The sequence below is a fragment of the Pyrgilauda ruficollis genome, unplaced genomic scaffold, assembly GCF_017590135.1.
Source record: "Pyrgilauda ruficollis isolate IOZ18807 unplaced genomic scaffold, ASM1759013v1 scaffold6, whole genome shotgun sequence".
NCBI classification, from domain to species: domain Eukaryota; kingdom Metazoa; phylum Chordata; class Aves; order Passeriformes; family Passeridae; genus Pyrgilauda; species Pyrgilauda ruficollis.
Window position 1 is genome coordinate 14,040,652 of NW_024527710.1, and position 26,582 is coordinate 14,067,233.

A 26,582-nucleotide genomic window follows, 5' to 3' on the forward strand; every position below is an offset into this window, starting at 1 on the left:
GTGAAAGCCATAACCACTGACTTCAGATGAGCATGCTTTAAAGATCTGGTGTACAAAGTTAAATCTTTATTTGGAGATTTGTACAGAAGAATGATCCAGTGGAATAGTTAGAAATGCAGTCCAAGGCAGGGAGTTAAGTGCACAGAATGGTGTCATAAAAATAATCCTAAGAAAACAGTGGATCCTCCTCAGTCCTGCTCCATCTCCAGAAACTGAAGGGGAAGCAGGAAGCGTTATTTGCCGGTGAACCGAGGTGGTCGCTTCTCCCTGAAGGCAGCCATCCCTTCCTGACGGTCTTTGGTGGGAATATTCTACGTGAGAAAACAAATAAAACAAAGAGGTATGTTTTCCATTTACAAGTCTGGTGTCATTTTAAGTCCTGACTAATTTGGCAGCAGTAGTGTAAGACTGAGATTGCTTTTCTTGCAATGATACATAAAATTCCATGGTTTGCAATTAGGAAAAAAGAGACAGGGTTGTAGTGTAACTCACAAACATAGCACCTAAGAAAAAAACCATAGATCTATATAGGAAAACAGTTTTCCCATAATCTTCATGCTCCATCATCTTAAAATATGCTGAGAGACACATTATATTGTAGTATTGTAATACCCTATATTGTTCCATTAACTGAGAAAGGTGCATGCTCTCAAAACTTGCCATGAAGAACTACAGGAGGAATAATTTTGAATTTTTTAAACTAAAACCATTTGTAAACCTCATTCTATAACTAACATATAGTTGTTCCTTTCAGGAATGAATTCTGAAGGCAGTTTACCTGGGCATAACACATCCCCTCAATAGCCATCCCTGATGCAATGTCAACCTGGGAAGGAGAGGAAAGGTGTGAGGTTTGTCTGAAGCACAGCCCTCAAATCTACTTCATAGCTTTCACATCAATGAGAGCAGTCAGTCACTCTCAAACACTCAAAGTAAGTGAGCTTCACTCCAAATTAGAAGTACAGTATTACTATCTGTAGAAAAAAAAATCCTGCCATTTTACTTTTATCTTTAAAGAAATATTTTAAAATCTCTGAAATGTTTTTAAATGTCTGATATAAAGAAAAAATTTATAACTCATCTGTTCTAAATATTTTTACTGTAGTAATTTGTAAGAGCTGCTAATCTTTTCATTCACTTCATTATTTAAACAAAAATAATTATTACCTCCATTCCTTTGTTTATTGCCAGTTTTCCCATTTTCACAGCAAATGGTGCCTTTATTAAAAATAAAAACAAACCACAACAAGTACTTTAAAATCATTAAATTCACATTGATTTATAATAGGTGAATTGTTATATTATTCTTTTGCTCCAAATAACATCTTGGTCTACGGAAATCTGTGGTAAGTTAATAAGCATTTTATAAAAATCAATTTGCTGTTGTCTGCAGTTCACAGATGAATACGGTGTGAGGTTTCAGTGTGTCCTGCAGCTGGGAGCTAAACCTGTCCTGTGGGTTAAGCAGATGAATTTTAACACTTGTTCCTGCAGTAACTGCATTCACACAAAGGAACAGACTTAAAAGAGACTTAAAGATCAGGAACCAAGACTTCAGCATTTCAGAGAAAGGAATTCCAGGTGTTTGTTTGCTCTCTCTTCAGGGGAGCACAAACGCTGTCTATACGTTGGTCCCATGAGCAATGCACTTACCTGGGGCAGGATTTCTTTAGCCAAAGTCAAAGCTCTCTGGTAAGCTGCATCTCCCTCGCTGTTCTGTGGCACTGAGTGGTTTACCAGCCCCATGGAGGCTGCCTGGTCTCCATCAACCTGTCTGCCAGTGAAAATGAGTTCCTTTGCAAGACCTATTCCAACACATCTGGGCAGGCGCTGCGTTCCACCTTAGGACAACAGGGAAAACACCATTTTCCATTTCTGACAAATGCACCAGAAGTATTTTGTCTCCTTATAAAAACAGGAACCTTAAAAAATAAAGGGATCATATATTTCCTTACTAACTGCTAGCTGAATATGTTAACATTTTTGGAAGCATCTGAAAGTCTTCAGTATTTTGATAAGAAAGAAAAGGTGTAAAGGGACTTTCCTGCATTCAGAGTAAGTCTGAGACAGAACTCTTGATTCATAGATCTCTTTTGTGACTGTAAGATGCTACTTCTAATTTACATTCAAAACACTTCAAATATTTAAGAACACACTCTCATGGCAAAAATATTTACAATACAGCTGAGAAAGTGAGATTTAATGAATATTAATGAAGGTTTAATGAAGGTTAAGATTTGATGAAGGTTACCTGCTCCAGGCAGAAGTCCTCGTGTGGTCTCAATAAGCCCCATTTTAGCTGATGAAGCTATTAAAAAAATAAATGTAAGGTTAGATACATTTTGATTTGTATAACTACAAGTTTTCCAGATTGAACTGATCAATAAAATTAGAAACTGTCAATACTTAGCTGGAACTCCATTTCTCCAGGTAGCCAGAAAGTCTGAATACTACAGTGTTTACTCCATGTCTGTCTCAAATCTGCTTACCCCAATGTAGCAATTTTAGCTAGAAAAATTAACTTCACCTCCTTGCTAGATAAAATATAATGGATGGAAGCATGGAAACAGAAGAAATAAGTCTTCTAACCCAAACTGATTTAAGCTGGGAAGGTTCGATCTAGCCAGAGTATATCTGATCCAGTGTTAGGTTACTATAACTATTCAATCTTACTAATAAGTAGATTTCTAAAGAAATCCTAATCTTACCTAAACATAGGCTTTACTTCTTAAGCACGGGAACCACTTTCCAAATAACTAAATGTCACCATTTCTGTACAACCTTCTCTTAAATTTCTCTCAAGCTTCTGGATTCCATTAACAATCCTCTGTCATATGTGTCAGTTCTCTTTAAAATGCAGCCATCACTTCCCAGGAGATTGCTACACTGAGCAACACAAACCTGCTACTCGGAGGTCACAGGCCAGGGCCAGCTCTAATCCACCGCCCAAGGCGTAGCCATCGATTGCAGCGATCGTGGGCACAGGCAGGGCAGCTACAGAAGAGAGCACAGATTGCACAGTTGTGTTCCACAAGTTCTGTTCCACATGGCCCTGGAATTTAAATCCTTACGTTCTAAAGCTTTCAGTTCAGAATCGCTCAAGGACTCATTTTTTTCTGCCACAAATTTTCGGTCTGGAAACAGTAAAAATGATCTTGTACTTCTCCCTTCTTTGTAAGAATGCAAAACATGATTCTTCCATGCAAAGAAGCTTGCAAACAAAGTACTTCAATGCAAAATAGAATCAGTCCTCTCCTTGCAAATTTATGACATGAATATTCATCTGTTGCAGTTAAACAGCCAAAGAGAAGACACCATCCCTAGGCCGTGTCACAACACTTAGCTTTTGTGGTGCTTTTGTTAGCCAATGCTCCTGAAAACAGGAGCAGTAAATACTGTTTAACAAGGTTACCTCATAGTTGAGGAGCTTGATGTATCTGGAGATTAGCTGCTTGATACTTTTTTAAATACTCAGGCAGCTGGATGCAAACTTCTGAGGTGAGCTAGTTCTCTGCTGTAACCACCCCTCTGACTGCTCCTGTCATTTTCAAAAAATTATTGCAATTCTGATTGGTATTTTAGACAGATTTGACTTTGCTGTTTCTTTCTAGTGAGAGCAGATAGGGGAAGAAAATTAATTGCAGAAGCTCATATTCATCTTGCAAAGAAAAATAAAAGGGAGGTGAGGGAGTTGTAGATACAATCCCTCCTGACACTGCACAAATCCATTCAGCAAATCCATTCAGCGATTCAAATCCATGTTCTTAGGTCTCTGCCACATTTTGAGTGTTTCTGAACATATACTGGAAGTGGGACAACCAACACAGCACTTGCCTTCCAAGGATTCCACAGAAGTATGGAATAAATAAATGCTGTCTTGGAGCAGGTATATATTACATAGGTGTGTATGTGCTGTGTTGTGCATAAGAAATACATCTTGTCCTTGGAGGGGCAGCAGGATGGTTGGGATTTAATTCTAATTGGATCTTTCTTTCAGGCATAAGCTGAAGCCATTTGGAAAGCTACTCCTAGTTGGATAACCTGCTGGTTATCCCCTCCTACAGCATTTCTAAATGTTTCACTTCAAGTGGTCTAGGATACATTTTGCAACTGATGTAATCCTTTACCTATTTCATCCATAAGATTTCTCAGTCTTCTAACAAACTCTCCAACTTCTGCATCATCCATCTGTGCACGTTCCTTTAAATCTGCTCCTAAATAAAGGAGAAAAAGGTTAGAATCCAAGAAAAGACATCTTAATGTTCCCTCCTGTCCCTCTCAGAGGACAGACCATTTGAAAAGTCTTGAGATACAGCATTCCAGCTAAGTAAGGTCCATGGAAGTTGGAGTGTGCACATTTGGGGTGCAGCAGTAACAAGGGTGCCCCTCTGTGCCCTTTTGACAGATTTATTTTTATTTCTTCTAGCACTCATGTCCAACTGCTTTTCCGCATTATCTGATTGGCACACAGCCCTAAGAGCCACCACATTTTTTGAGAATAGTTTGCAGAGCCTTTGCTACTCACCTGCACAGAACACTCCTTTCACCTGGCTCTTGAACACCACCACACGCACCTGCTCATCGAAGCGGAGCCGCTCCAGGGCACCGAACAGCTACGGGAGAGGGAGTGCAGACAAGAGAAAAAAACATTTAGGCAGATGGATGTGTACATACACTGAAATTATAGCAAGTTCCTAATCTGTGATAGAAGTGTTTTGGTTTCTTTCCCTGCAGGTGCAAGAAAATTCATGGAAATCATGTCAGAGAACCTACAGGTTTTTCCATGACAAATTCAGAATGACATATTTCCCCATCTCTTTTTTCTTTCCACTCAGAGATGAACCTTTGCTGTACCTAAAACTTCCCTTCCTGTCCAGGCACGAACCAGACTTTCTCTAGGTTATGTCATCCTTGAACAGTTCACCTGCTAAGATGTGACAATGAGTATGCTTTTGTTGTAATGACACAAGTAAGGACATTAATTTGCATCTGAGTTAACTTCAATAAATTAACTTAAATTAGCTTACTTAAATAACCCAGGTATCTCTGTCCACATCTGAGGCAGTAACTGTTACATTCTGTTTTTCTCCAGGTTCACCTGTCTTACCCCAATGCCATTTCCCACTGCCCTTCACCATGAGATAAGTTTCTTTAGATTTCCCACAACTATTCTCACTGCAGTTAGTTATTGATCATGGTTCCAAACACACGCACGGGCCAGGCCCATACTCACTTCATTTACAAATACTTTTCCCAGTGAATTTCTCGCGTGGGGTCGATTCATTAGGATTTCAGCAATACCTTAGTAATAGGAGACAATTTCAGTTATACTTCATTTAGTTCTCTGACACAGTAATTCAACTGGGAATAATATCTGCTTATGCTTCTCCTTCCTGAAAATGCATATAAAGTATATTCTAAAACAGTCAGTTATTTTAAAACTGGAGGTGGCACACCATGTCTATAAAACCCAGTTATGCAGAACAACTGTAAAATTCAGTAGGCCTGTAAAATACTGTGAGTAAGGAGACTTTTAGAAATGATCAGGACATCCAAGAACATATATCTGAGAATCACTGCAGAAATGGGAAAAAAACCACCAAACAACAAATGAAAACCCAAATGATCCATCTTAGGTTTCTCCTTTGAATGTCATTTAATTTAATTTTTATTATACAGTCTTGCTGTGTTCAAGTACATTTCCTAATGAAGGAAACCATTCTTTCGGGATTGCTGTTTGCATGAGAACAGCACAGACTGGTCACACTCAGTTCATGTTCCAGAAACATTTTGAAAAGTGAACTCCGTTTAATTTCAACATTATAAGCTCATCAGCAGAAAGGACTCTACTCAAAGTTCCTAAGTCCAAGCAGAAAAATAAAACCACAACATCTACCTACATCTCCTTAGTACATGTGATTTGTAAATTATTATCCAACGCCTTCTGTATGCTTTGGAGAGAAAAAAACATCTCCTATTTCCTTGTCTGGACTTCTGCTCACTTCCCAGGCCTTAACACTGGGAAATGCTGTTGCTGTGCTGTAGGTGCACAGCTGTACCTTGCACCTGCCCTGCTTGGTCCTTCTGCCCTGCTGGAAAGTCTCTGTTTATTCCTCTGCCCATGGCAGTGGCCAGCTGCTGAACCGGAGATGTGTCCCACTGGAACGGAGACACACGTGAACAGCGGGAACCAGCAAAGGAAATGTACAGCTGGTAACTGCCTAATGTCTTTGTAACCAGCAAAATACCAAGAACTGTTTATAAACTCCTGCAACAGTTACGCAGAAAGTAAATCCATGGCAATCTGAACCAAACCTCACACTGTTTCGTGGCTCTCATAGATAAATGTGCACAGACATGTCAAGGTCCTGTCCTACCTTTATCACTGCCCATTAATGCTGTTAGAAAAATCTAAAGTATGCAAACCAGAACTTCTTGCGTTGAGGTCGCATTCACGCATAACTTTAGGGAGAAAAAAAAGTATCTAGCTATTCATTCAGCAGCGTTCTTGAGAAAAAAGTATCAAGGCACGACTGAAATCAAAACAACAAAGAGCGCCCGGGACTCGGCAGGGCTGTCCCCCCCGCTCGGCTGGGAACGCACGGCCACGCTCACGCCAGGCCGGGCTGTTTCCAGCAGGAGCTGCCAGAAGCGGGGCCGCACTCCGAGCCCGGCACTCACCGCCGCCGGCCGCGCTCAGCAGCACCTCCGCGCCCCGCGGCGCCCCGNNNNCCCGCGCCCCGCGCAGCGCCGCGGGCACCGCCCGCCACAGCCGCAGCATGGCCGCCGCCGGAACCGGCACCCCGCCCGCCCCGCCTCCCGGGGAGCGGCGTCGGCAGGGACACAGCGCCCACACAGCCCGCTCGGGAGCCGTGCGGCGGGGAACGAGCGCGCCGCCGCAAACAGCACCGCCAGAAGCTTGGCTGAAGTTGGCGCCGGATGTGCGGGATGCCGCCGGGTCCGTGTAGGGCAGGAGGTGATTTGCATTGTGCCCGAGCCGTGGGGATCCTCAAGGATGACAGAGTGGGGGAAGGGGAAGTTGAGTGGATGAAGGGAAGCGTGAGTTGATGAAGGGTCAGGTGTTCGGCTCTCACTGTAAATAAATCTGTATGTAACAAGCAGCATTTCAGAAAAAGAGAACGATCTCATCAAGTATCCTTCCCAAAGACATCTCTGGAGGAAAAGAATTACAGAACCGCTGGATCAAATGGGTTGGAAAAGACCTCTGAGACCATCAAGTGCAGCCCATGACTGATCACCACCTTGTCCCCTAGACCATGGCACTGGGTGCCACATCCAGTCTTTCCTTAAACACCTCCAGGGATGGTGACTCCAGCACCTCCCTGAGCAGCCCATTCACCCTTCCTGTGAAGAAATTCTTCCTAATGTCCAACCTAAACTCTTCTGGCGCGACTTTAGGCCATTTCTCCCATGCTGTCCCTTGTTCCCTGGGAGCAGAGCCTGACCCCCAGGGTGAGGAGCTGTGGAGAGCAGGAAGGGCCCCCCGAGCCTCCTTTTCTCCAGGCTGAGCGCCCCCAGCTCCCTCAGCTGCTCCTCACAGGACTTGTACTCCAGACCCTTCATCATTTTCGTTCTCTGGAGAAGCAGCGAACTTCATTGCACCTCCGCTTAGGGAAAACGTCTGCTAATCGCCGGGATGGGGGAATTCGGGGGGATAAACAGGGATGTTTGTAAGTCTGGCCATGGCTGCGCTATGGACAGGGACACCCGGCCAGTGCCGCAGTGGGGGCGCTGCGCCTTTAAGGGGCGGGTCCGTGGGGCCTGGCCCCCGGGCTCTCGCTCCGCCCCCGCGCGCTGGCCCCGCCCCGGTGTCGCTGAGGGCCCGCGGGACGCGGCGGCAGCAGCGGGGACAGCGCGTTCGTTCCGCCGCCATCGCCATCATGCAGCGCCGGGTGTTCGTGGTGGGCGTCGGCATGACCAAGGTACCGCCACCCTCCCCGGCACCCGTGCGTGCGCGGGGGGACACGACCCGCGCGAGGCCGACTTCGGCTCGACCCCTGGCTGTCCGCTGAGGGGAAGGTGCTGCGGGAGCCGCCCTTGCCCTCCCCGGCGCGGCTGAAGCCCTCACGGGACGCGGTGGCACTTGCAGGGCGCACTGGCAGAGCCCTGTCCCGGCCCGGCGGCAGCGGCTCCGCGCAAAGTCCACCCTCGCTCGGGGCGTGGGGGAGGCCGGACCCCGGCCAAGGTGAACGTGCTGCTCCACAGAGCAGGTCGGTGCAGCAGCCCTGCAGCGGGCACGGTGTTTCCGTGTCCCCGCAGCCCCTGGCCCAGGGCCCGTCCCGGGACAGGGGCTCAGGGAGGGCAGGGCCCTGCAGGTCTGTTCCTGGCCCTGGGGTTGTGAGCGCACGGTTCGCCCCGCTCGGCTCCTCCGCAGCTCCCCGGGAGCAGGTGCACCCGGGCGGGCCTGGGGCTCTTCTCGCCAGTAACAAGTGATGGGACAAGAGGAACTGGCCTGAAGTTTCCACAAGGCATGTTTAAGGCTAGAATTAGGATTAAGTATAATTCCTTCACCGAAAGGGTTGTCAAACCCAGGAACAGGCAGCCTGGGTTTGGCAGTGCTGGGGTAACAGTTGAACTTCTTTAAGGTCTTTTCCTACCTAAACAATGTTATGATTTTCAAAGAGGGGCAGTAAAAGAACCATTTTTGTCTTGATAGATGAATCTTAAGACAACTTTGACATTTGCCAGAGTAATCAGAAAATCCTCCTTCTTGTCACCTCTTAAATAATAACTTTTTGTCTTGTTGCTGCATGGGTACCTCTCCAGCATGCGATGTGATAGGGGAGGAATTGAAAGATGAAAGGCAATTCTGTTAATTGTGTTTATTGAACTAGATCACAGAATGTAGTGATAGAAGTTATTGAGCTCACTTGTGATGTCCTCATGGAAGAGACAAGTAAAACCTGTCAGACACCATATTGCATCTTAAGTATTTTACAATGACATTTTTAGGACTGTATTGCTTGTATCTGATCAACATTAATGATGTAATGACTGCTAAAATTTGTTATATCTTCTCACAGCAACAGTCCACATTTCCTGTGTGTAACTGTCAGTTCCCCAGTGCTCTGCATTTTCAAATCTCAGTTACGACTTGAGGAATTGTCAGTACTCTCTTCTCCTCTCTGTTAGCCCAAGCAGCAGCAATCACTCTTACAGATATCTACAATGACCAAATCACCAACTGTTTTTATGACCTTTGCAATATAGGTTCTCTGTCTAAATTAATGAAAGGAGGCACTGCAGAATGTACAGCCAAGTGGTACAAATGACTGGAGTCAGGGACATAAGCAGAAAGAGGGAGCAGATTAACTTTCATATGCTCACAGGGGACATCAAATAATTTGTGGGATTATAAGTGGTTAACATGAGGATTTCTTTAGCAGTGATACTTTATGTTAGTGATGTAAAAATGCAAACCACATGTACTTGTGGTGGTCTCTAATGAGTCACATTGCAAAGAAAATAGAAATGCCACCTCTACTCCAGTGGTGAGGAGTAAGGTATGATAAATTCTCTACATAGAACAAACATTTTCTTGTTGCAAATAGGATTATAACAAAAAAAAAAAAAAAAAAAAAAGGGAAGAGGAAGTATTTATCAAAACCTTAGTGAATCTTATGATGAATTGGTGAAGACTGCAGTTATTCTCTGTCCCACCCACAGGCTTTGGACAGGATTATTGTCCATCTCCATAGTCATAGATCATCTTTAACAGTGACTAGAAATGGGTCTCAGCTCCCATAAAGTTTTCTCCTTTTAGCCATTGCAGGGTCTGGCAGCAGCACTTGGGAATTGTAAAGATTTTGTACATGCACTTTTGGGTCAGTGAAATTACATTTTTTTTGCATTATTTAAAATTTATTTCTAAATTAAATATAAGGCTTTTAAATATACCAATTTGAGCAAAATATTAATTAAATCTCATTGTGATTTATTCTCAGCTTGTTTTCCTTCCTTTTCTCTTGCCAGTTTTCAAAGCCTAGTGAGAAGTGTGCTGATTATCCTGACATGGCTAAAGAAGCAGGTAATTTAGTAATAAAGCATTTTGTTTGATTCCTGATGCTTATTTTTTAGATCTTACAGCCAATATTTTTATTACGCATATGAAGGAAAAGCTGCTGTTTAATAAATAGATACATCTGAAAAGCAGATTTAAAACTCAGACCACTTTCAGCAAATCCATAACTGACCTGTCCAGGTCAGCCCTTCCAGGCTGAAGTCAGCAGGATGGCTTAAAATTGAATTGTGCACTTAAATAATTGAATACTTACCTATATTATTGAAAACCTACTCTCATTGGGATGAACGACCTTAGTGCTTGAGCACAGAATTGATTGAATGAAATTTTCTGAAAAAGAAGCTTGATCAGAACTCAAAATACTGTGAAATTGTCCTTATGAGTATGAAATTGTCCTTATGAGGTACAAGACTATATTAACAGTTTGCACATGATAGTGAGGAATTTCTACAACTCTCATTTGTGAATGCAGGACTCATACATACTACTCTAGGTTTGCTTGTTGTGGTTGTGAGAGCTGGTTTTTTTTTAGTTTCACCTTCAATTTTAAACTGTTTTTCCAACTTTTAAACTGTGTTTTTTAGGCCAGGCAGCTTTAGCTGATGCTGGGATTCCTTATTCAGCAGTGAAGCAGGCATGTGTGGGTTATGTTTATGGTGAGTATTGTTTGATTGGGATGTGACTTCTGTGACAATTGCAAACTTCTGTGTGGATAAAGTATGAGGAATGGCACCAACAAGCTCTCTATTAAGGGGAAATCTATTTCTGTTCCAAAAAGATTCTTCCATTTACTTTCCTTCCAGTTCTCCATTAACAGCTGTGTTGTGGCCACTGAAGTAGGGTCAGTCTGCTGTGATACCTCGAGCAGCTCCCAAGCCACACCTCCACGGCCCTTCTTTCCAGTCCAGTTATGTCCCTTTGATTCACAGACTGTGAAGCAGAAGCAGGACAAACTTCTTTAAAATCTCAGGAGTTTCATCTTGTTTCTGAGGTTCTTTACTGTGGATACCTGAGAGCCATACTCAGGGTGACAGCTCAGAAGTTCAAGCTTACAGTTTAGTTAGTAGCACTGCACATACCTGGCAGCAAACTTATGTGAGTTTGTACCTTATTTTAATGTTGTGTTTCTATTTGAAGGTGACTCAACCTCTGGGCAGAGGGCAATCTACCACGGTCTGGGTCTAACTGGCATTCCCATCATCAATGTTAACAACAACTGTGCCACTGGATCCACTGCTTTGTTCATGGCCAGACAGCTTGTAGAAGGAGGTGGGTTCTTTTGCTCTGTGCACCTAAGAGATTGTCTGGCATGCAGTAGGATGGTGTTTGTGGAAGTACATATCTTCTCCTGTGTCGTGAGCTGTATGAAGCTAGTCAGTTCTGCCAGTTAAGTGTTTCTGCAATAATTGGGCAAGTGCCATTATAGTACTGCAGGCACTAGATTCTCCAGGATGAAAAGAAGAATCTGCTAAAAGCTTAGCTTTTGTCTTTTAGCTTTATACAAGTGTTTAACTACTGTATATTAAACAAGTGTTTAGCATACAAGTGTTTAATTAAGATGTTTTTGGAAGGGAGGGGAGAGAGCAGACTGGCAGACCATGCTTTGAACTGTCAGATTAGTATTTCCTCCTATTTTTGCAGCTCGTTTGTGGACTTTGATACTTTCTTGCACTGATGCTGATGTTTCTGCAATGACAACCATAGTAACACTGTGTATGATTAGTATTTGTAGCTGAGACATAAATGCTTGGTTGTCTATGAGAGTTGCTGTCAGACAGTTAAAAATAAACCCCAATCCTGCAGTGATGTTTTATTCTTAGGTAGCAATATCTTTGTATCAATATCTTGTCCATCTTAATTTGACTCTTTCAAAAATGAAGGAGGAAGGAAGAGCAGCTGGTAGGTGTTTGTGTACATATCTTGTAATGGAATAGTTGTTGGTACCTAGTGTTATTTATAATCACATTGTGCTTTTAATAGCCACACATTTTATTTTAAGGTTTGGCAGACTGTGTTCTGGCACTCGGCTTTGAGAGGATGGCAAAAGGATCTCTTGCTTCAGGTGTAAGTGTCTGAAACACTTGATATGTTTGTGTTTGTACATGAGATATATTTCCTCATACTCTGAGATGTATTGTCAATAACACCACTTGCTTTACTGTAGATGATGACAAAAGAAACCATTAATTTGGTCTAAATAATCTTTTAATGAGTTCTGTGATTCTGATGGCAGCTATGACATACTATAAAAAATAAATTCTAAAACATTCCATGCAAAATTCATGTATCATGTTTGTTGTATTTTACCAAGATTATTTTAAAGGTTGGGTTAGTGGGGAAAAAGGAAAATACCAGATAAAATGCTGAAGCTTTGAGTAACTGAAGTGTCTTTCTCAAACAACACAGCAAATCAAAGAAAGATTCTGGGTCTTCTGGTCTGATGCTTACTCGCTTGACCTGTTAACACACTCGCAAAAACTAAGGGCTTCTTGACTCTTATTTGTTTTTACTGGAGAAGTGTGTGTGGGTTTGTTTGTGTTTTGCCTTAAGGCAAGCAATATTAGAGCCCATATGTCATTTAACTGCAGAACTGCCAAATTCGCTAATATATTCAAGAGGTTTGGGTGAAAAACATTAAATTTAGCAAGTGATAAAAATGACAAAGAGTTATCTTTTAACAGGCTTTAAGTGTTTCATCTAAGCTTAATTGAAAATACTACTTGAGTATTAATTTTGTAATTTGAAACTATGTAAATGGTAGGATTTTAAGGGAGGTGAAAAATACCTAAAGTCCCCTGCTGAAAATAGTGACTGTGATACCAATCATGTAACAGTGACTCTTGTTATGAATCAGTGCAGTGGTTATAATGTCAAGCATTTTCTGCTTATTTACTTTTTTATAGCTGGGAAATCATTAATACTTCTGATCCTATCACTGAAGTGCAGCATACTGCCCAGGGACTTGTTAAAATATTAGAAAAACCTATCATTTATTTGAAATCTGTGACAGTTTTGTGGTGATGTTGAAAAAAAAAGGAAATTATTATTTGCTTTGTATTTCTGTTTTCAGTTTGCAGACAGAACTAATCCTATGGACAAACATTTGGAAATTATGATAAATAAATATGGCCTAGCAAGTGCTCCAGTGGCACCTCAGATGTTTGCAAGTGCTGGCAAAGAACATATGGAAAAATACGGTCTGTTAAAATACATTTTTTTAGTTGTCTTCCTTTTATGAAGGGATTTAAAAATAATAGGATTTTGTTTTAAGAAATGGTAGCATTAAGGTTGCACAACTCCCTGCATTTTATCCCTGTGCCTTAGATGGTAGATGGGCGTGGGGCTGAACTGTTTGGCAAAAGCTGTTGGGTATTTGATTTGATTTAATACCTAGTACATGGCTGCTGCCTCTGCTGTTTGCTACCCCCTGACCAGACAAGGAACTGGCTCCAAGGTAACAGCCTGGCCTGTTGTGCATCTTTTATTTGCACTTTAGGCTATTATATGAAAACAAATGTAGACTTAGACTCCACAATTTCACTGCAGCTGTTTTGCACTGATAGGAAAATGATAATTTAAGTTTCAGTAGGAGAATAATACATCAAATAAAATGCATTTGTTTTCTGTGGTTTTATGTGAGTGTTAAGTATTCAGGTGGGTTGTTCTGTCAGCTAAAACTCAGCCATGTTTAGTAGTCTTTATCTAATTTTGAAACCTCAGCTGAGTTCTAAGGAAGGTCTTCATAACAGTGTGTCTCTTGTAAAGATGCTTGTAAAGGTCAGATTCTTATGACACAATGTTTAAACTGTTATATCAGCACTGTTTGAGCAAACAAAGTATTTAAACACAGGTTTTTTTCCCCTTTTCAGGGACAAATCCAGAATACTTTGCGAAAATTGCATGGAAGAACCACAGCCATTCAACCAACAACCCGTGAGTCACGTACTCTGCCTCTATAGTCAACATCTCTGGTTGTTAAAAAAAATTCATGCACAACAAAGTAGTATTTTTAGAATATGTTCAGAATATTTTCAGCATATGTTCTTTATTATGGAATGAGAAAATAAATAAATAAATAATTATAGAAATATGTGAAAAATTAATTCCCTATCCAGCGCCTTATACTTTGTAAAGAGAGCTCTACAGCTGCCCGACAGTGTGATATTAGTATGTGTACTGCTCAACCTGAGATGGCATCTGTGTGTTTTCCTTAGGTATTCCCAGTTCCAAAAGGAGTACACATTAGATGAAGTTCTGCATTCTCGGAAAATTTTTGATTACTTGACTGTCTTACAGTGTTGGTAAGGAGAGGACTTTGCACTGTGAAATAGATCTTGATGTTAAGATCAATATGGTAGGACATCTATTTAAATAAAATCTGTTTGTGTGTCATTTATAATTTACAGATTGCTTTAAGTAGAACTTTTAATAAATAAAACAAATGTGGAAATTCTGTCATGACCAAACACTAGATACTTGCTCTCAGTGTAATACAGTGAGCTGAAATAAGTTTTGTACTTTGGGGTTCTCATATAATTCTGTTCTTTTACTAATGTGCATCCATCACTGTTAAGTGTTGATTCTTCTCTTCAGCCTTTCCTAAGCTCTCTTGGAGGCTGTATATAGGTTTATATATGTTTATAGCCAAGTGGAAGCTTTGATTTGTCCTAAGTTGAACAACCTTAATGACACATTTCTATTTTGATGTAATGATTTTCAAATGTCTGGTATAAATATTACTGAAAGTGTCCAGTAAGCATTGATGGGATTTATAGTTTCAGTGATATCAGCCAAAGAAAGTGGGGTTTTGTTTGTTGGGTTTTTTGGTTTGTATTAAAAGAGAAATCTATGGAAGATCAACAATTTAATGAAGATTAACATTACTGATTTAGAACAATAACATCATTATTTTTCTTTCAATCAGTCCAACATCAAATGGTGCTGCAGCTGCAATTTTGGCTAATGAGGAGTTTGTGAAAAGGCATAAATTGCAGCCAAAAGCTGTGGAAATTCTAGCACAGGTGATGGCTACTGATTATCCAAGCACATTTGAAGGAAACAGTTGTATGAAGATGGTAGGTTTACAATTCTGTAGTCCCTGGTACTCATTGGGATGCTTTTTCTGAGGTTTTTTGTTATAGTTTTGGGTTGGTGTTTTGTGGGGTTTTCTTTGTTTGATTTTGGGTTTGGGGTTTTTTTAAGTACCTGCAAGTCCTAGTGATACTATAAACATTTTCATGTCAGTGAGCAAACATATTATGCTTTGTGGTGAATGTAGAATTGATTTCATTTGGACAGATATGGAATAAGCAAGGAGTACAATTGTGGAATGACAATAAGAAACTTATAAACAGGCTATCAGAAACATAGTTTTTAACAAATTATTTAAAGGCTATTTTTTAAACAGCTTTAACAGCAAAAGAAAATTCATTTTTCTCTTTATAATAGTAATGAAATTTAAAACAATCAGGTGGATCACAGGAAAAGGTAACAAGACAATTTGAGGGTTTGTTTCAAGGCTGTTGGTCTGAGGCATGCAAAGGAACAATTTGGGTTGTGATCAAAGTTAAAGGAATAGAGGATATTCCCCAGAAAGGTTTTGCATGCCAACAATAAGACTTAGAATATGTTATTTATTTCTAGACAATTTTTATTGTATGAATATCAAATTCTGACATGTGATGCATTGAAATAAATCAGTATGCCATCTCCTTCTTTCCCTGACAGGATCTATAGAAGCACAGTTAAGTGTAAAAATGAAACGGTGAGCTGCACTTCTGCAATGATATTTATAGAATTTCTCCTTTTTTCAGGTTGGCTATGACATGACTAAAAATGCTGCACAAAAATGTTTTGAAAAAGCAGGGCTGAAACCTACAGATGTTGATGTGATTGAACTTCATGACTGCTTCTCAGTTAATGAGTTCATCACCTATGAAGCTCTGGGACTGTGTCCAGAAGGTAATAGGGGCAATGGAGATAATTGTTTTATTAAAATGGAAAGCACCAAGAATACCCAAATTAAGAACTGCTGTGATCTCAGTCTTAGCCCCCTTTTTTGGAGCTGCATTCTATCATAACCATACCCCAAGATTTTCCTCCATCTATGTGTTTCCTTTTAAGAAGATAAATATAGGACAAAAATCCCCTGGGGGGGGGGGGGGGGGCTTAGCAAGTCACTGATCTTTCAAACATCTTTGCCTCAGAGTTATTGGCAAATTGTCAATGTGCATCTAAAGTCAACTGTTTTACAATGCTCAGATTAGTTTAATGTCAGTGAATTTGGTGGATTTACAACAAATTAAATGGCAGTGGAATTTAGTTCTGTGTATGTAAGTAAAAGCATTAAAATTTTCTGCTGAAGAGGGTATTTCATTATTTCAAATAAATAATGCATTGAACTGCTACTTCAGTTCATGATGTATTTAAATTGTAAACATATTCTTGTTTTGCATAGATTATCATCTGATATAATCTTTCTCTAATTTGTTTTTAACTAATTGTGAGGAGATACCATATTCTGGCACTAGGTGGTATATTAAGTCTGAGCTTTCTTACTGAAACAGACATTTATGGAACTCCAGGAAGACTTATGTGTTTGCCTTTGAATATCTGCTTTCTGCTGTCATTTTTGCTGTGTTTTTATGGTATCTGCAGCAAAAATGGTAAACGTTTGACATATTTAAACAGATACATTAAGCTCTTTAGGTTCATTCCTTTAATTGATGCAGAATAATCCTGGTGATGCTTGTCTATTTGACTAATTAGCCTTGTGCATGGTTATTTAATAGTGCTTTTCTCACAATCTTTTGTCAGTCTGGCCTTCATAGTATATGAAACTCATCTTGCAACGATAGACTAATGAGGCATAAAGATTAATGAAATTGCATAAACCACTGTGGATTTAGATGGGCAAATCTAACCTGGTATTCTCATTTAATGGCACCATGGAACCATGACAGATCTTTTTTACACTTCAGTGTTAAAAATGTAGGGTGGAGAAGCTGGTACAAGAATAAATGAGTAAGAGCCTGGTTAAAAGAGAGGATTGTCTGTAGTCTGGAAAGCTAAACAATTCTGAACATTAGTCTTCTGAGTGGTTTTATTCACTATTTTAATGTCTTAATGCAGCCCAAGGTACCATTAGTTGGCCTTTGTGGTGAGGGTTTGTGTTCAACTGGGTGTTCACCTTCCAAGTCCTGGGGGTCACAAATTACAACTTACAATAAATGTAATTATCACTGCAGTTTCATGAACAAAATATAAATAGCTTCATTATACTGATTATATCACAATGCTGTATACACCAACAGAGCAATTCAGCTGCAAATTAAAAACAACTTTTGTACCAAATGCTTCTCTTCCATGTTATGCTTTTTGCCATGGTATAAGCAAGTCTCATTAATGTAGTTTGGCCAATATTTGCTCTTTGTGAAATATGAGCTGTAACATTTCCTAAGGTTTGACTGACATGCAGCATCTCTGGTAAGTTACAGCAGAAGTGAAAAATCACTTACAAATAAAAAAAGAACATTTTTCTTACATGAATGCTGTTTTATAGGAAGAGCATGTGACCTGATCGACAGAGGAGACAACACTTATGGAGGAAAATGGGTTATTAATCCCAGTGGTGGCTTGATTTCCAAGGGACACCCTCTTGGTGCCACAGGTATGCAAAACCACTTCATTTAATCACACCCATTAGATAAGAGATACAGCTCTTGAGCAGGCAGGTGCTTCCCACCTGTGCTTGAAATGTGAAGGCCTCAAAACTTCTTCCCAGTCTTCTTTCCAAATAATCCAAGTGCTGGAGCAGGTTAACACAGCTTAACCTTTCCTAAATAATTGCTCAGTAGTTCAGCTTCTGAATAGTATTTGAATAACTATTCTAATATGATGTCATCCTTTAAAATTCTGGTTTTGGAGATTTTTACTGTCTCTAAATAGCCTGTACCATTGTTATCTGTACTAGAAGCTTATTTTGTTAAGTCTTGGATGTCAGAATATTTATCTGATGTTTACAACAGAAGCTCACTTGGTCACCATTTCCCAGCAACTTTTTTTGTTTGTTTGTTTGTTTGGGGTTTTTTTTTCTTTTTTTTTAAACTGCTGTGCTTGTTTCTAAATGAGTTGTCTTTTGGACAAAATGTGTTTGATTTGGGAAGATAATTCACCCTCCTTGTTTGGAAATGAGAAGTTATCAGAAAACTGGAGAATATGAAATCTTGTGAAACACCAAATCTTAATCTAAACAGTTGTAACAGTGGGATTCAATATGCAGTTAAGTGTGGGGGGCCAGGGGAAGTGTTAGGAAACTTTGGAGGAAAAGGTTCCAGATAAATGAGACTGGATATCTGGAACAGGGTGAGAGTATTGCATTGCCAGGTTTATGGTAATTTTTGTCAGCTACACAGTGATAAAAGCAGAGGCACTTAGTGGCATTCTTGCTTCTCCTGTGCCGTGGGATGGAGGAAGAGTCAGTAAAATGCAGAAAATTACAAGTCTTAGCCTGTCAGCTTCATTTCCCTTGGAAACAGTCTTGAGGCCAGTTATATACTTAACAAGGGTCTGAAATATCCAAACCATTCCAGGGCAGGCTGCACCACAGTACACACTCTCTCCTTGAGGCTGAGAGGATATGAATGAAACCTGTTCATCCTCATCTGTGACTGGAATTTTAAAACTTCTTAACTCCTTCATAACGTTTCAGTTGGCAATATGTACAATTCTGTGCATGACATGCAGATTGCTTGTGTGCCTTGTCCAAAGACCTGTGCAGTTGTCCAGGAGAAAGAAGAGGAAGGGATGGGGAAAAGGAGAAAAGTGTGAGGAATGTGCAGAGAAGGGCAGTGGTCCAAGTGCTGGAGCAGGTTAACACAGCTTAACCTTTCCTAAAGGTTACACAAGTCCTGTGAGGAATTCCTGAGGCAGTTGGGGAGGCTCAGCCTGGAGAAGAGGCTCAGGGGGACCTTTCTCACTCTCTCCAACTCCCTGGAAGAAGGGTTGTAACCCAGACAGATAGAGACAGGATGAAAGGATACAGCCTCAAGCTGTGCTGGGGGAGGTTTAGGCTGGACATCCAGAGGAATTTTGACACAGAACGCATCCTTAAACTTTGGAATGGGCTGTTCTGGGAGGTGGTGGAGTGTTGAAGGGAGGACTGGCCATGGCACTCCGGTCTAGCTGACAAGCTCGGTGCTTGGTCACTGGCTGGACTCGATGGTCCTGGAGCTCTTTTCCAATTGAATGAACTCCGTGATTCTGTGCGTGCGGCGGGACTGGGCCCTGCTGCAGAGAGAGCAGACGGCGTAGCGGGGCGAGACCGAGGGTGACCATAACCAGAGAGTTCCGGGTTGCCATGCAAAGGGGTTCCCCTTCCTTTGGGTTTCCCAGGGACATGCCGTTCCCTCCTGGAAGTTCCTCAGATCCCGTTTTCGCGTCCCTCGGTGTGCGGGGAGGCCGCTGGCTGAGGCTCGCTCTGCGCTCGATGTTTCAGGGCTGGCGCAGTGCGCGGAGCTGTGCTGGCAGCTGCGCGGGCAGGCGGGGCGGCGGCAGGTGCCGGGGGCGAAGGTCGCGCTGCAGCACAACCTGGGGCTCGGCGGGGCCGTGGTGGTGACGCTCTTCAGGATGGGCTTCCCCCGGGACAGCAGGTGAGCCGGGGCTGACACACGCCGGGGGCTCGCCCGGCACGGGAGGAACCGCGGGCTGCACCGCCAGGCCTTCCGGAGCGCTCAGCTGGGGCTGCACAGGGCGCAGGGACAGAGCGCTGCTGGCCCAGCCTGGCCGTGCTGCTTCCTGCGCCCTCAGCGCTTGGTCGGTTTGGAGTTTTATTTAGAGTTATTATGCTCAAGGGGCAGATTGCCCTGTAAACTAAACACTCTTGCACTGCAGTCTGTACTGAGGTTAAAACTCACACACTCTCGTGTCACACTGAGCACTGAGTTATTGAAGAGCTCAGACTGGCTTGGGGAAATGGCTCATGTAAGGATGAGTGATGTTTGGAGGAAAAAAGCCACCAAATAAAAACCATTCAAAGAGTAAAACAGGTCACATTAAAATTAATTAATTGAAACTAGGTGTCTGCTAAAACCAGCAAGACATTCATGGGAACAGAGAAACCACTGCTTTCACTGCTGAAATTGTTACTGGTTAGCTCTGTGAAGGATTGTTTTCAGCTGTGCTTGATGTGATACTGTAATTCCTTAGAATTCTGGGTTGTTACTGGCTACAGATTTTGCACTTGCAATTGTAGCCTGTTTCAGAGTGAGAGAACACTGCTATGAAGCTGTCTGCACTCTGCTGTAGCTCAATGCTCCAATGGACAGGAATTGAGAGAAAACACTTAAACACTTTGTATTGTTCTGATATTTCGGGGGAGACTTACAATACTGTTCCCTTTACATTTTCACTTTCAGCTTTCCTTAGAAAGATTATTATGGATATTATGGCTTTGAAAGCTCGATCCCAGTGCTTTGTTTTCTCTGAAAAACTGTGAACAGCAGCGTTTATCATACACTGGCCTTTCAGAAAGAAACACATCCCTCACTCCCAGCTCATATTTCTAACACCTGTTCCAGCTAAACCTGTGCAGTTCCTGGGAGGAGACAGTATAACCTGTGGAAGAGGTGATGAGGGAAGCCACTGAACTTTGAAATGCTGAAGCAGTGATTTTTTGTAGTGAAGGGAGTGATCATTCTGTCTCTCTTTTAATCTATAAGAGGTTGTACCATGTGAGGAAAAATATGTCTTCTCATGGATTCTCTTCAAACATGCTCACATAAGTTGTCAGTGGGTGTTGGTACAATTTTACATCTGAAGGGAAAAGACTGTTACAGGGAGGACACTTTTTCCCATTGCTTTGAGCTTTGTCTTTAAAAATACTGTCACTTTATGGAAAATGTTGCTATTTTTATGTCATCAGCCTTGAGGTGCTGCTAGAAGTAGTCCTTCCTGTCAGGGAGAGCTTTTCATGTACAGATAATATTTCTCCTGAAGAAACTTAAGTCTAATCTACTATGGCTCATTTCATCTTCACTGGTGTTCAGAATTTTGAAAATACTTTCTTTAGTACAACTCAACCCAGAGAAATCTCAGCAACACTCGTTTCATCTTATCCTAGAGAAGCTTAAAGCCCTTTAGTTCTCCCAAAGGCTCTGTGTGGGAGATCCCTGACACTCCTGGAGGGAGTTGCACCAATGTGTGTCAGACTTTGGAATGGAGCAGTGTGGCTGGTGTGCTCAGACACCCCTTGTGTAACTGAGTTATGATGTGCATTGTGTAATTAAGGGAAAGGTGGTGAAACTCCATGTTTATGAAGATCCTTCACCAGTTTCCTACAGTACAGTTAGTCACTGGTTCCAGATCAAGCCTGTGGCTTTAGTAACAGCTGGTAAGAATGTGCATCAAGGCAGCAGGACTTGTATTAATTTTTGAAACAGTTCTGCTTTTTGTTTGGTGGCTTTTTCTGAACCTTACAGTTTCCATCCTGTTAGTACAGCCTTGGTTTCTTAGCAAAATGGATGTGTCCCCTTCAGACAAGACAGTGCCCACTCTGGCTACCCTGTCACACATCTGCAGGGCAGTGTCAGTACCACCCCAGTAAGCTCCAGCAGCATTTCTTGAGCAATTCTTTCACTTTAGCAGTATCAAACCTGACCACAGTTCTGGGCTCTGCTGCCAGGAGATGGTAATAGCAGTGGACCTGTTCCTCCTGCTGCTTGAATTGCCATTTCTTTGGACATTTCTCTGTACTTTGGCTCTGTGTGCCCCTGCAGGAATCAAGAATTGGGTTCCATGTTGCTATCAAGCCATGCAGGGTGATTTCTCCAGAGTATCAGGAATAAGATTAATGATTTACTTCCATGATAAAATTAATCTTCAGTTCATGCACACAGAACACCCAGATATCTGGAGTGATTGTAATTCAGGCTATCAAGGGAGCAAGCTTCACTTTGATACCAGAGTTGCTTTATACTGCTGAAATGTTTCTTTCTGGTGTTAGGCCAATTAGAGAGCATTTGAAGATGCTGAAAATGTGATTGAAAGTGTTTAAATTAATGGGGTTTTTGTTTCAGCAACGGCCGTATTGCAGCTGTGCCTCTCAGTGCAGCTGTTGATGGATTTAAAGCACACCTGGTCTTCAAAGAGATTGAAAAGAAGCTCCAAGAGGTATCTGACTACTTCTTTTACCTGCAACAGGATTTTAATTGATAACAGAATGTGTGTGAAACCTGTTGGAATGTATTAGCATCCACCACTTCTTCAGGGACTGCTCACTGAAACAAATGCTACAGATTTGGATTTTGTAATTTTTACAATTCTTTGTAAAAGAATTTTACAAGGCTATTCTTAGTTTAATAGATTTCAATATAGATAGTCCTAGTTTGAGTTTTTTTGTTTGTTTAGATTTTTTTGGTGGTTGTTTAAATGATGTCTAATGGGAGGAATAGATATTTTTATATTAGTAGAAATGGTGAAGGTTTTTTTAATTACTTCTGTTAAGACTAACTGAAAATTATGTTGAAGTAAATTACTTTCTTGTTCCATGGTCATTACAGGAAGGAGAGCAATTTGTTAAGAAAATTGGTGGAGTCTTTGCCTTCAAAGTTAAAGATGGTCCTGGTGGGAAAGAAGCAACTTGGATAGTAGATGTGAAAAATGGCAAAGGCTCTGTGGCAGTTAATTCAGGTCAGTGCTCCTTTATTATGTCATTGCACAACACATGTAAAACTAATGAATACAGACTCATTTTCTGTTCAGGCTGTAATGACCTTGAGCAAAAATTCTACCTTAATTTTAAACTTTTCTTATTACTGACACTTTTAATTCGTAGTGTTTCAGACCAAGAACTAAACAGCTTCTACTCTGAATCTGTCTAGAGATAATAGTGTCTTTTCTTAGAGGCTACAGGCAGATCTGTCATATGATTTCACAGGAATCAGAATGGAAAAAGCAAAGTGAAAATACAACCTCGGGGATTTTGTTGTTCTCATCTCTTAAAATTTGGGCCAGAAATGTAATTTGTAGCTGTTTCTTCAGTTGCTTTGTTGGAGACACTGGCAAGCAGTAAACTGGTCTGCCTTGTCAAGTTACTTCTCCTCTGCAGGTAGTTAAGCAATAAAACTTGATTGGTTTCAGTGCTGTACCAGCTCACATAAACTTCAAGTTGCATTTTGAAAAAGGCAGAAATAAGAAACAGACTGGGTGTTGTTGGGGAGCCCCAGAAAAATATTGAGAACACAAGATTTGTACCCTTGCCATGAAAATGTCTTGTCTCGAATTTGAAGTCATACACCTGAGTAATGAAAATGAAAAAAAAACAACAAAGACAAGAGCCAGTCCTCAAAATCTGATATATCCATGAACCTGCATCACAAACTTTTAATTAAAAACATGATGGGGATTTGATTCAGAAATTGATTGTTATGTTATTACAAAAAGAAGACCACAGTCTTCTGTTGCATGGGCAACAATTTGTCAAAGATTTCAATCTAATAATATGATGAGTGTAGGAAAAAAAATGTGTGCAGATTTTAGCCCTTGGGTTTACATATCAGTATTTATATCAGAGTTTATTAAAATAATTTTCCAGCTTACTTTAGTAAGAAGATCCTAGAAATTTCTGTACTTGAATTAATTCAAATGAGTGCTTTCAGAATGCACATGTTGTTCCCATGGAAGGAGAGGGCAGGAAATGCCTAAATGTCAGTAAAGAATATCTTAAGAGAGTGTCACAGGGGAAAACTCATCTGTTCCAAGTTGATCTTCATACTAGCAAATATAAGTTTGATAAAGCTGAAAAATGATTATCAGTGCTTGCAATGAACATTCTGTTTGGATACAAGTAGATTATTATTATTTTCAAGGAATTAATTTGCTTGGCTTTTCAGGAAGACCCATCTTTCTTCAGTGTTGGGGTGGTCTGTGCTACAAGGTGGCCCAGCTGCCTCTTGGCTTTGGGTGGCCTCTTGCTGATATTTTTTTAATGGTTCTTGCTTGTACATACTTCAGGTATCATTTGCTGACCTGTGGTCTGAAGGGATGCTCCACACAGCTGTAGCTCCTATAAGTGTTCCATTTCTCAGTTTGAATCTTCATTCTACTCCTGTCTTGCAGACAAGAAGGCAGACTGTACAATCACGATGGCTGACACTGATCTGCTGGCACTCATGACTGGCAAAATGAACCCTCAGACAGTAAGTACAGCAAAGATGACCTGATCAGGGAACTGGTTGGTTTGTTTGGAATATGTTTAAGTTAAAATCATTTGAATGTTTTCATCCAAAACTGCCATGGCTGATCTGAAAAATGGCAATTCTTGGTGTGCTTAGAACAAATCACCCAAAGTGAGATTCATCAAGAAGGACAGGGATGTGTGTCAGATATCCTGCAGGAATGTCTCCTCTGTTATATCCCAGCAGGAGATATAATAGTGCTTGGTTTGCAGAGAAGAGGGGCAATCCAGTTTTTGCAACATGCCATAACAAAGAAGGAATGTGGGCCTCTCTTTGGAGGGCTTTACCCCCATAGCTGACATTAGTGTAAGGAGTCATTTTGATGCTGAAAAGTAGAAATTGAGGTGAGCATCCACTGAGTGCCTGTAATTTTATTTTTTTTGTTGGGTGGTGAGTTTGGGGGGTTTTTGTTTGATTGGTTAGTTTAATTTCTTTTTTTTTATTCCTCTGTACACCAAAAGCAGTCATACTGTACAAGTAAACCAGATGTTTAAGTTAATTTTAGGTTACTGTTCTGGGCTTCCAAATTTGAAATGCTCTGGGAAACTGTTTCAAGATTTTGGTCTGGTAAGCATGGGGTAAATTTTGCAACTGAAATGTGTCTTGGAGAAGTTTTAAGATAAAACACATAGAAATGTTCTAATATACATGTAGAAAATTCAGAAGCAACTCCAGCTTTACATCTACTTTTTGGATATTTTGGTGCATGCAGTTTATCTCCTTACAAGGTCTGGAAGAAAAAAATCCAAATTTTCTGCATGTCTGCTTCACAAACAGACATTTGTAAAATTGAATTGATCAGGAACAAAGCCAGTTAAGGCTGAGGAGGATTGAGCTAAGAAATCAGTTGTGGCACCTACTGTCACTGTGGCTTTATTGTTTGCAGTTGAAATAATGAGCTTGTCTGCTGTGAGGAGTCACCACCCAAACATGGGGTGTTCTGCCTGCTCCAGGTACACACCCATGGCTGTGATAATCTGAGAAACAAGCAAGTTTATTCTCTTTAGGTATCAAAAATATAATAAGAACACAACTTCCTCAGCTTGCTGTTCTGCAGTCAGACAATGCATTCATTGCTGGAGGTGTCAGAACTGTTGGAAATACCAAACTGCTCATCCATAAAAACCCATAACTGTCTGGAGGGGTGCATTTGAGATAATATGTTGTATTGCATTTCACAGAATCTTTCTTTCTTTTCAGGCGTTCTTTCAAGGCAAATTGAAGATTTCTGGGAACATGGGCATGGCAATGAAACTTCAGAATCTACAGCTTCAGCCAGGCAAAGCTAAACTTTGAGCTCAGTAGAGTAAATAGTCAGTATTTGATATTCTTGATGAAAAAGTAGAATCAAACTAGACATTATCAATAGTATGGCACAGGCTGGGTTTGATTGGACCTCTCTCACCTAAATTCTGTGGTTAGAGACCTTAAATCTCTTAACAATTCCATCGGATTCTCTATGGCAAAGCTTGAGGCACTAACACAAATGGTACATTGTGGGGCTTTGTGACAGCTTTTGTTCTAATCAATATGGACAATTTTGTAAAAATTAGAGCTGAATTAGGCTGCTTACTGTTGTTGAGGTTAGTTGGGAAGGAAGAGAGGAAAGTTATAAATAGCTTGGCATATCAGTGAAATGAGTTGCATTTTTTAAAGGCTGTAATAGCAGATCATACAAATGCTCTCAGACTCCCATTCTCTTCAATTTGCTGCTGCTTACATTAAAATGATCTTGTAAAGGGGATCTCTAACAACATTTTTTTAGAATAAGTTTTAGGAATTTGCTATAAAATACTTTTCGTATTACTACTTTGGAATTAAAAAAATAAACAAACTATCCAGAAGTAAGCAGGAACTAGAATGCTGTTTTGAGGTTCACAGAATTTGATAGTACTATACCTTGAAAGCAGATTAGATTTGCCAGGAGAGCAGAGAGGGAAGATAACCAATATGGTACCTGTTTTCTCCTGGTAAAATCTGGTGTTGATCATGATGAAATTCTTGTCAGTTATGTAAAAGCTTTAAGTGCTGTTTTGGGAAAATGTATTCTGGTTGGAAGTTTAATAGAAAATTAAATATACTTTTCCTGTTCTTCTGTGTGTCTCTTTCTCAGATTTATAAGCGTGGATTTCATGTTAGTGTACTGAACTGAGTATTTTATTCAGGTTGTCACAAAGGACACCTGCAGGCATGCACTTTCTCCTCCTCAGGCATTGTCAGTGCATCATTCATAGGCTTCATCTCAGTCCAGTAGACACATCTCACATCCTTACATACTTGGGCTGTGGCTGAGGAACTTACACTGG

The 26,582-nt window shown here is 40.9% G+C and overlaps 2 protein-coding genes across 2 annotated transcripts; one reads left to right on the forward strand and one right to left on the reverse strand.

Annotated features, from left to right (window-relative positions):
- Window positions 1–44: 44 nt before the first annotated feature.
- Window positions 45–6,735, reverse strand: ECHDC2 (enoyl-CoA hydratase domain containing 2). The gene is made up of 10 exons (XM_041483558.1): window positions 6,682–6,735; window positions 5,234–5,301; window positions 4,526–4,613; window positions 4,128–4,214; window positions 2,902–2,994; window positions 2,252–2,308; window positions 1,654–1,841; window positions 1,168–1,218; window positions 779–826; window positions 45–311 (listed from the first exon to the last, which is right to left on the reverse strand). Exons 2-10 carry the CDS (start codon window positions 5,282–5,284, stop codon window positions 234–236), a joined length of 741 nt encoding a protein of 246 aa, XP_041339492.1. The 5' UTR covers window positions 5,285–5,301; window positions 6,682–6,735; the 3' UTR covers window positions 45–233.
- Window positions 6,736–7,817: 1,082 nt separating this feature from the next.
- SCP2 (sterol carrier protein 2) lies at window positions 7,818–26,367 on the forward strand. The gene is made up of 16 exons (XM_041483338.1): window positions 7,818–7,943; window positions 9,994–10,048; window positions 10,627–10,698; window positions 11,180–11,311; window positions 12,042–12,106; window positions 13,113–13,239; window positions 13,912–13,975; window positions 14,257–14,343; window positions 14,967–15,117; window positions 15,856–16,003; window positions 17,604–17,711; window positions 19,539–19,692; window positions 22,117–22,210; window positions 22,600–22,729; window positions 24,158–24,237; window positions 25,477–26,367. Exons 1-16 carry the CDS (start codon window positions 7,902–7,904, stop codon window positions 25,570–25,572), a joined length of 1,605 nt encoding a protein of 534 aa, XP_041339272.1. The 5' UTR covers window positions 7,818–7,901; the 3' UTR covers window positions 25,573–26,367.
- The last annotated feature ends 215 nt before the right edge of the window (window positions 26,368–26,582 follow it).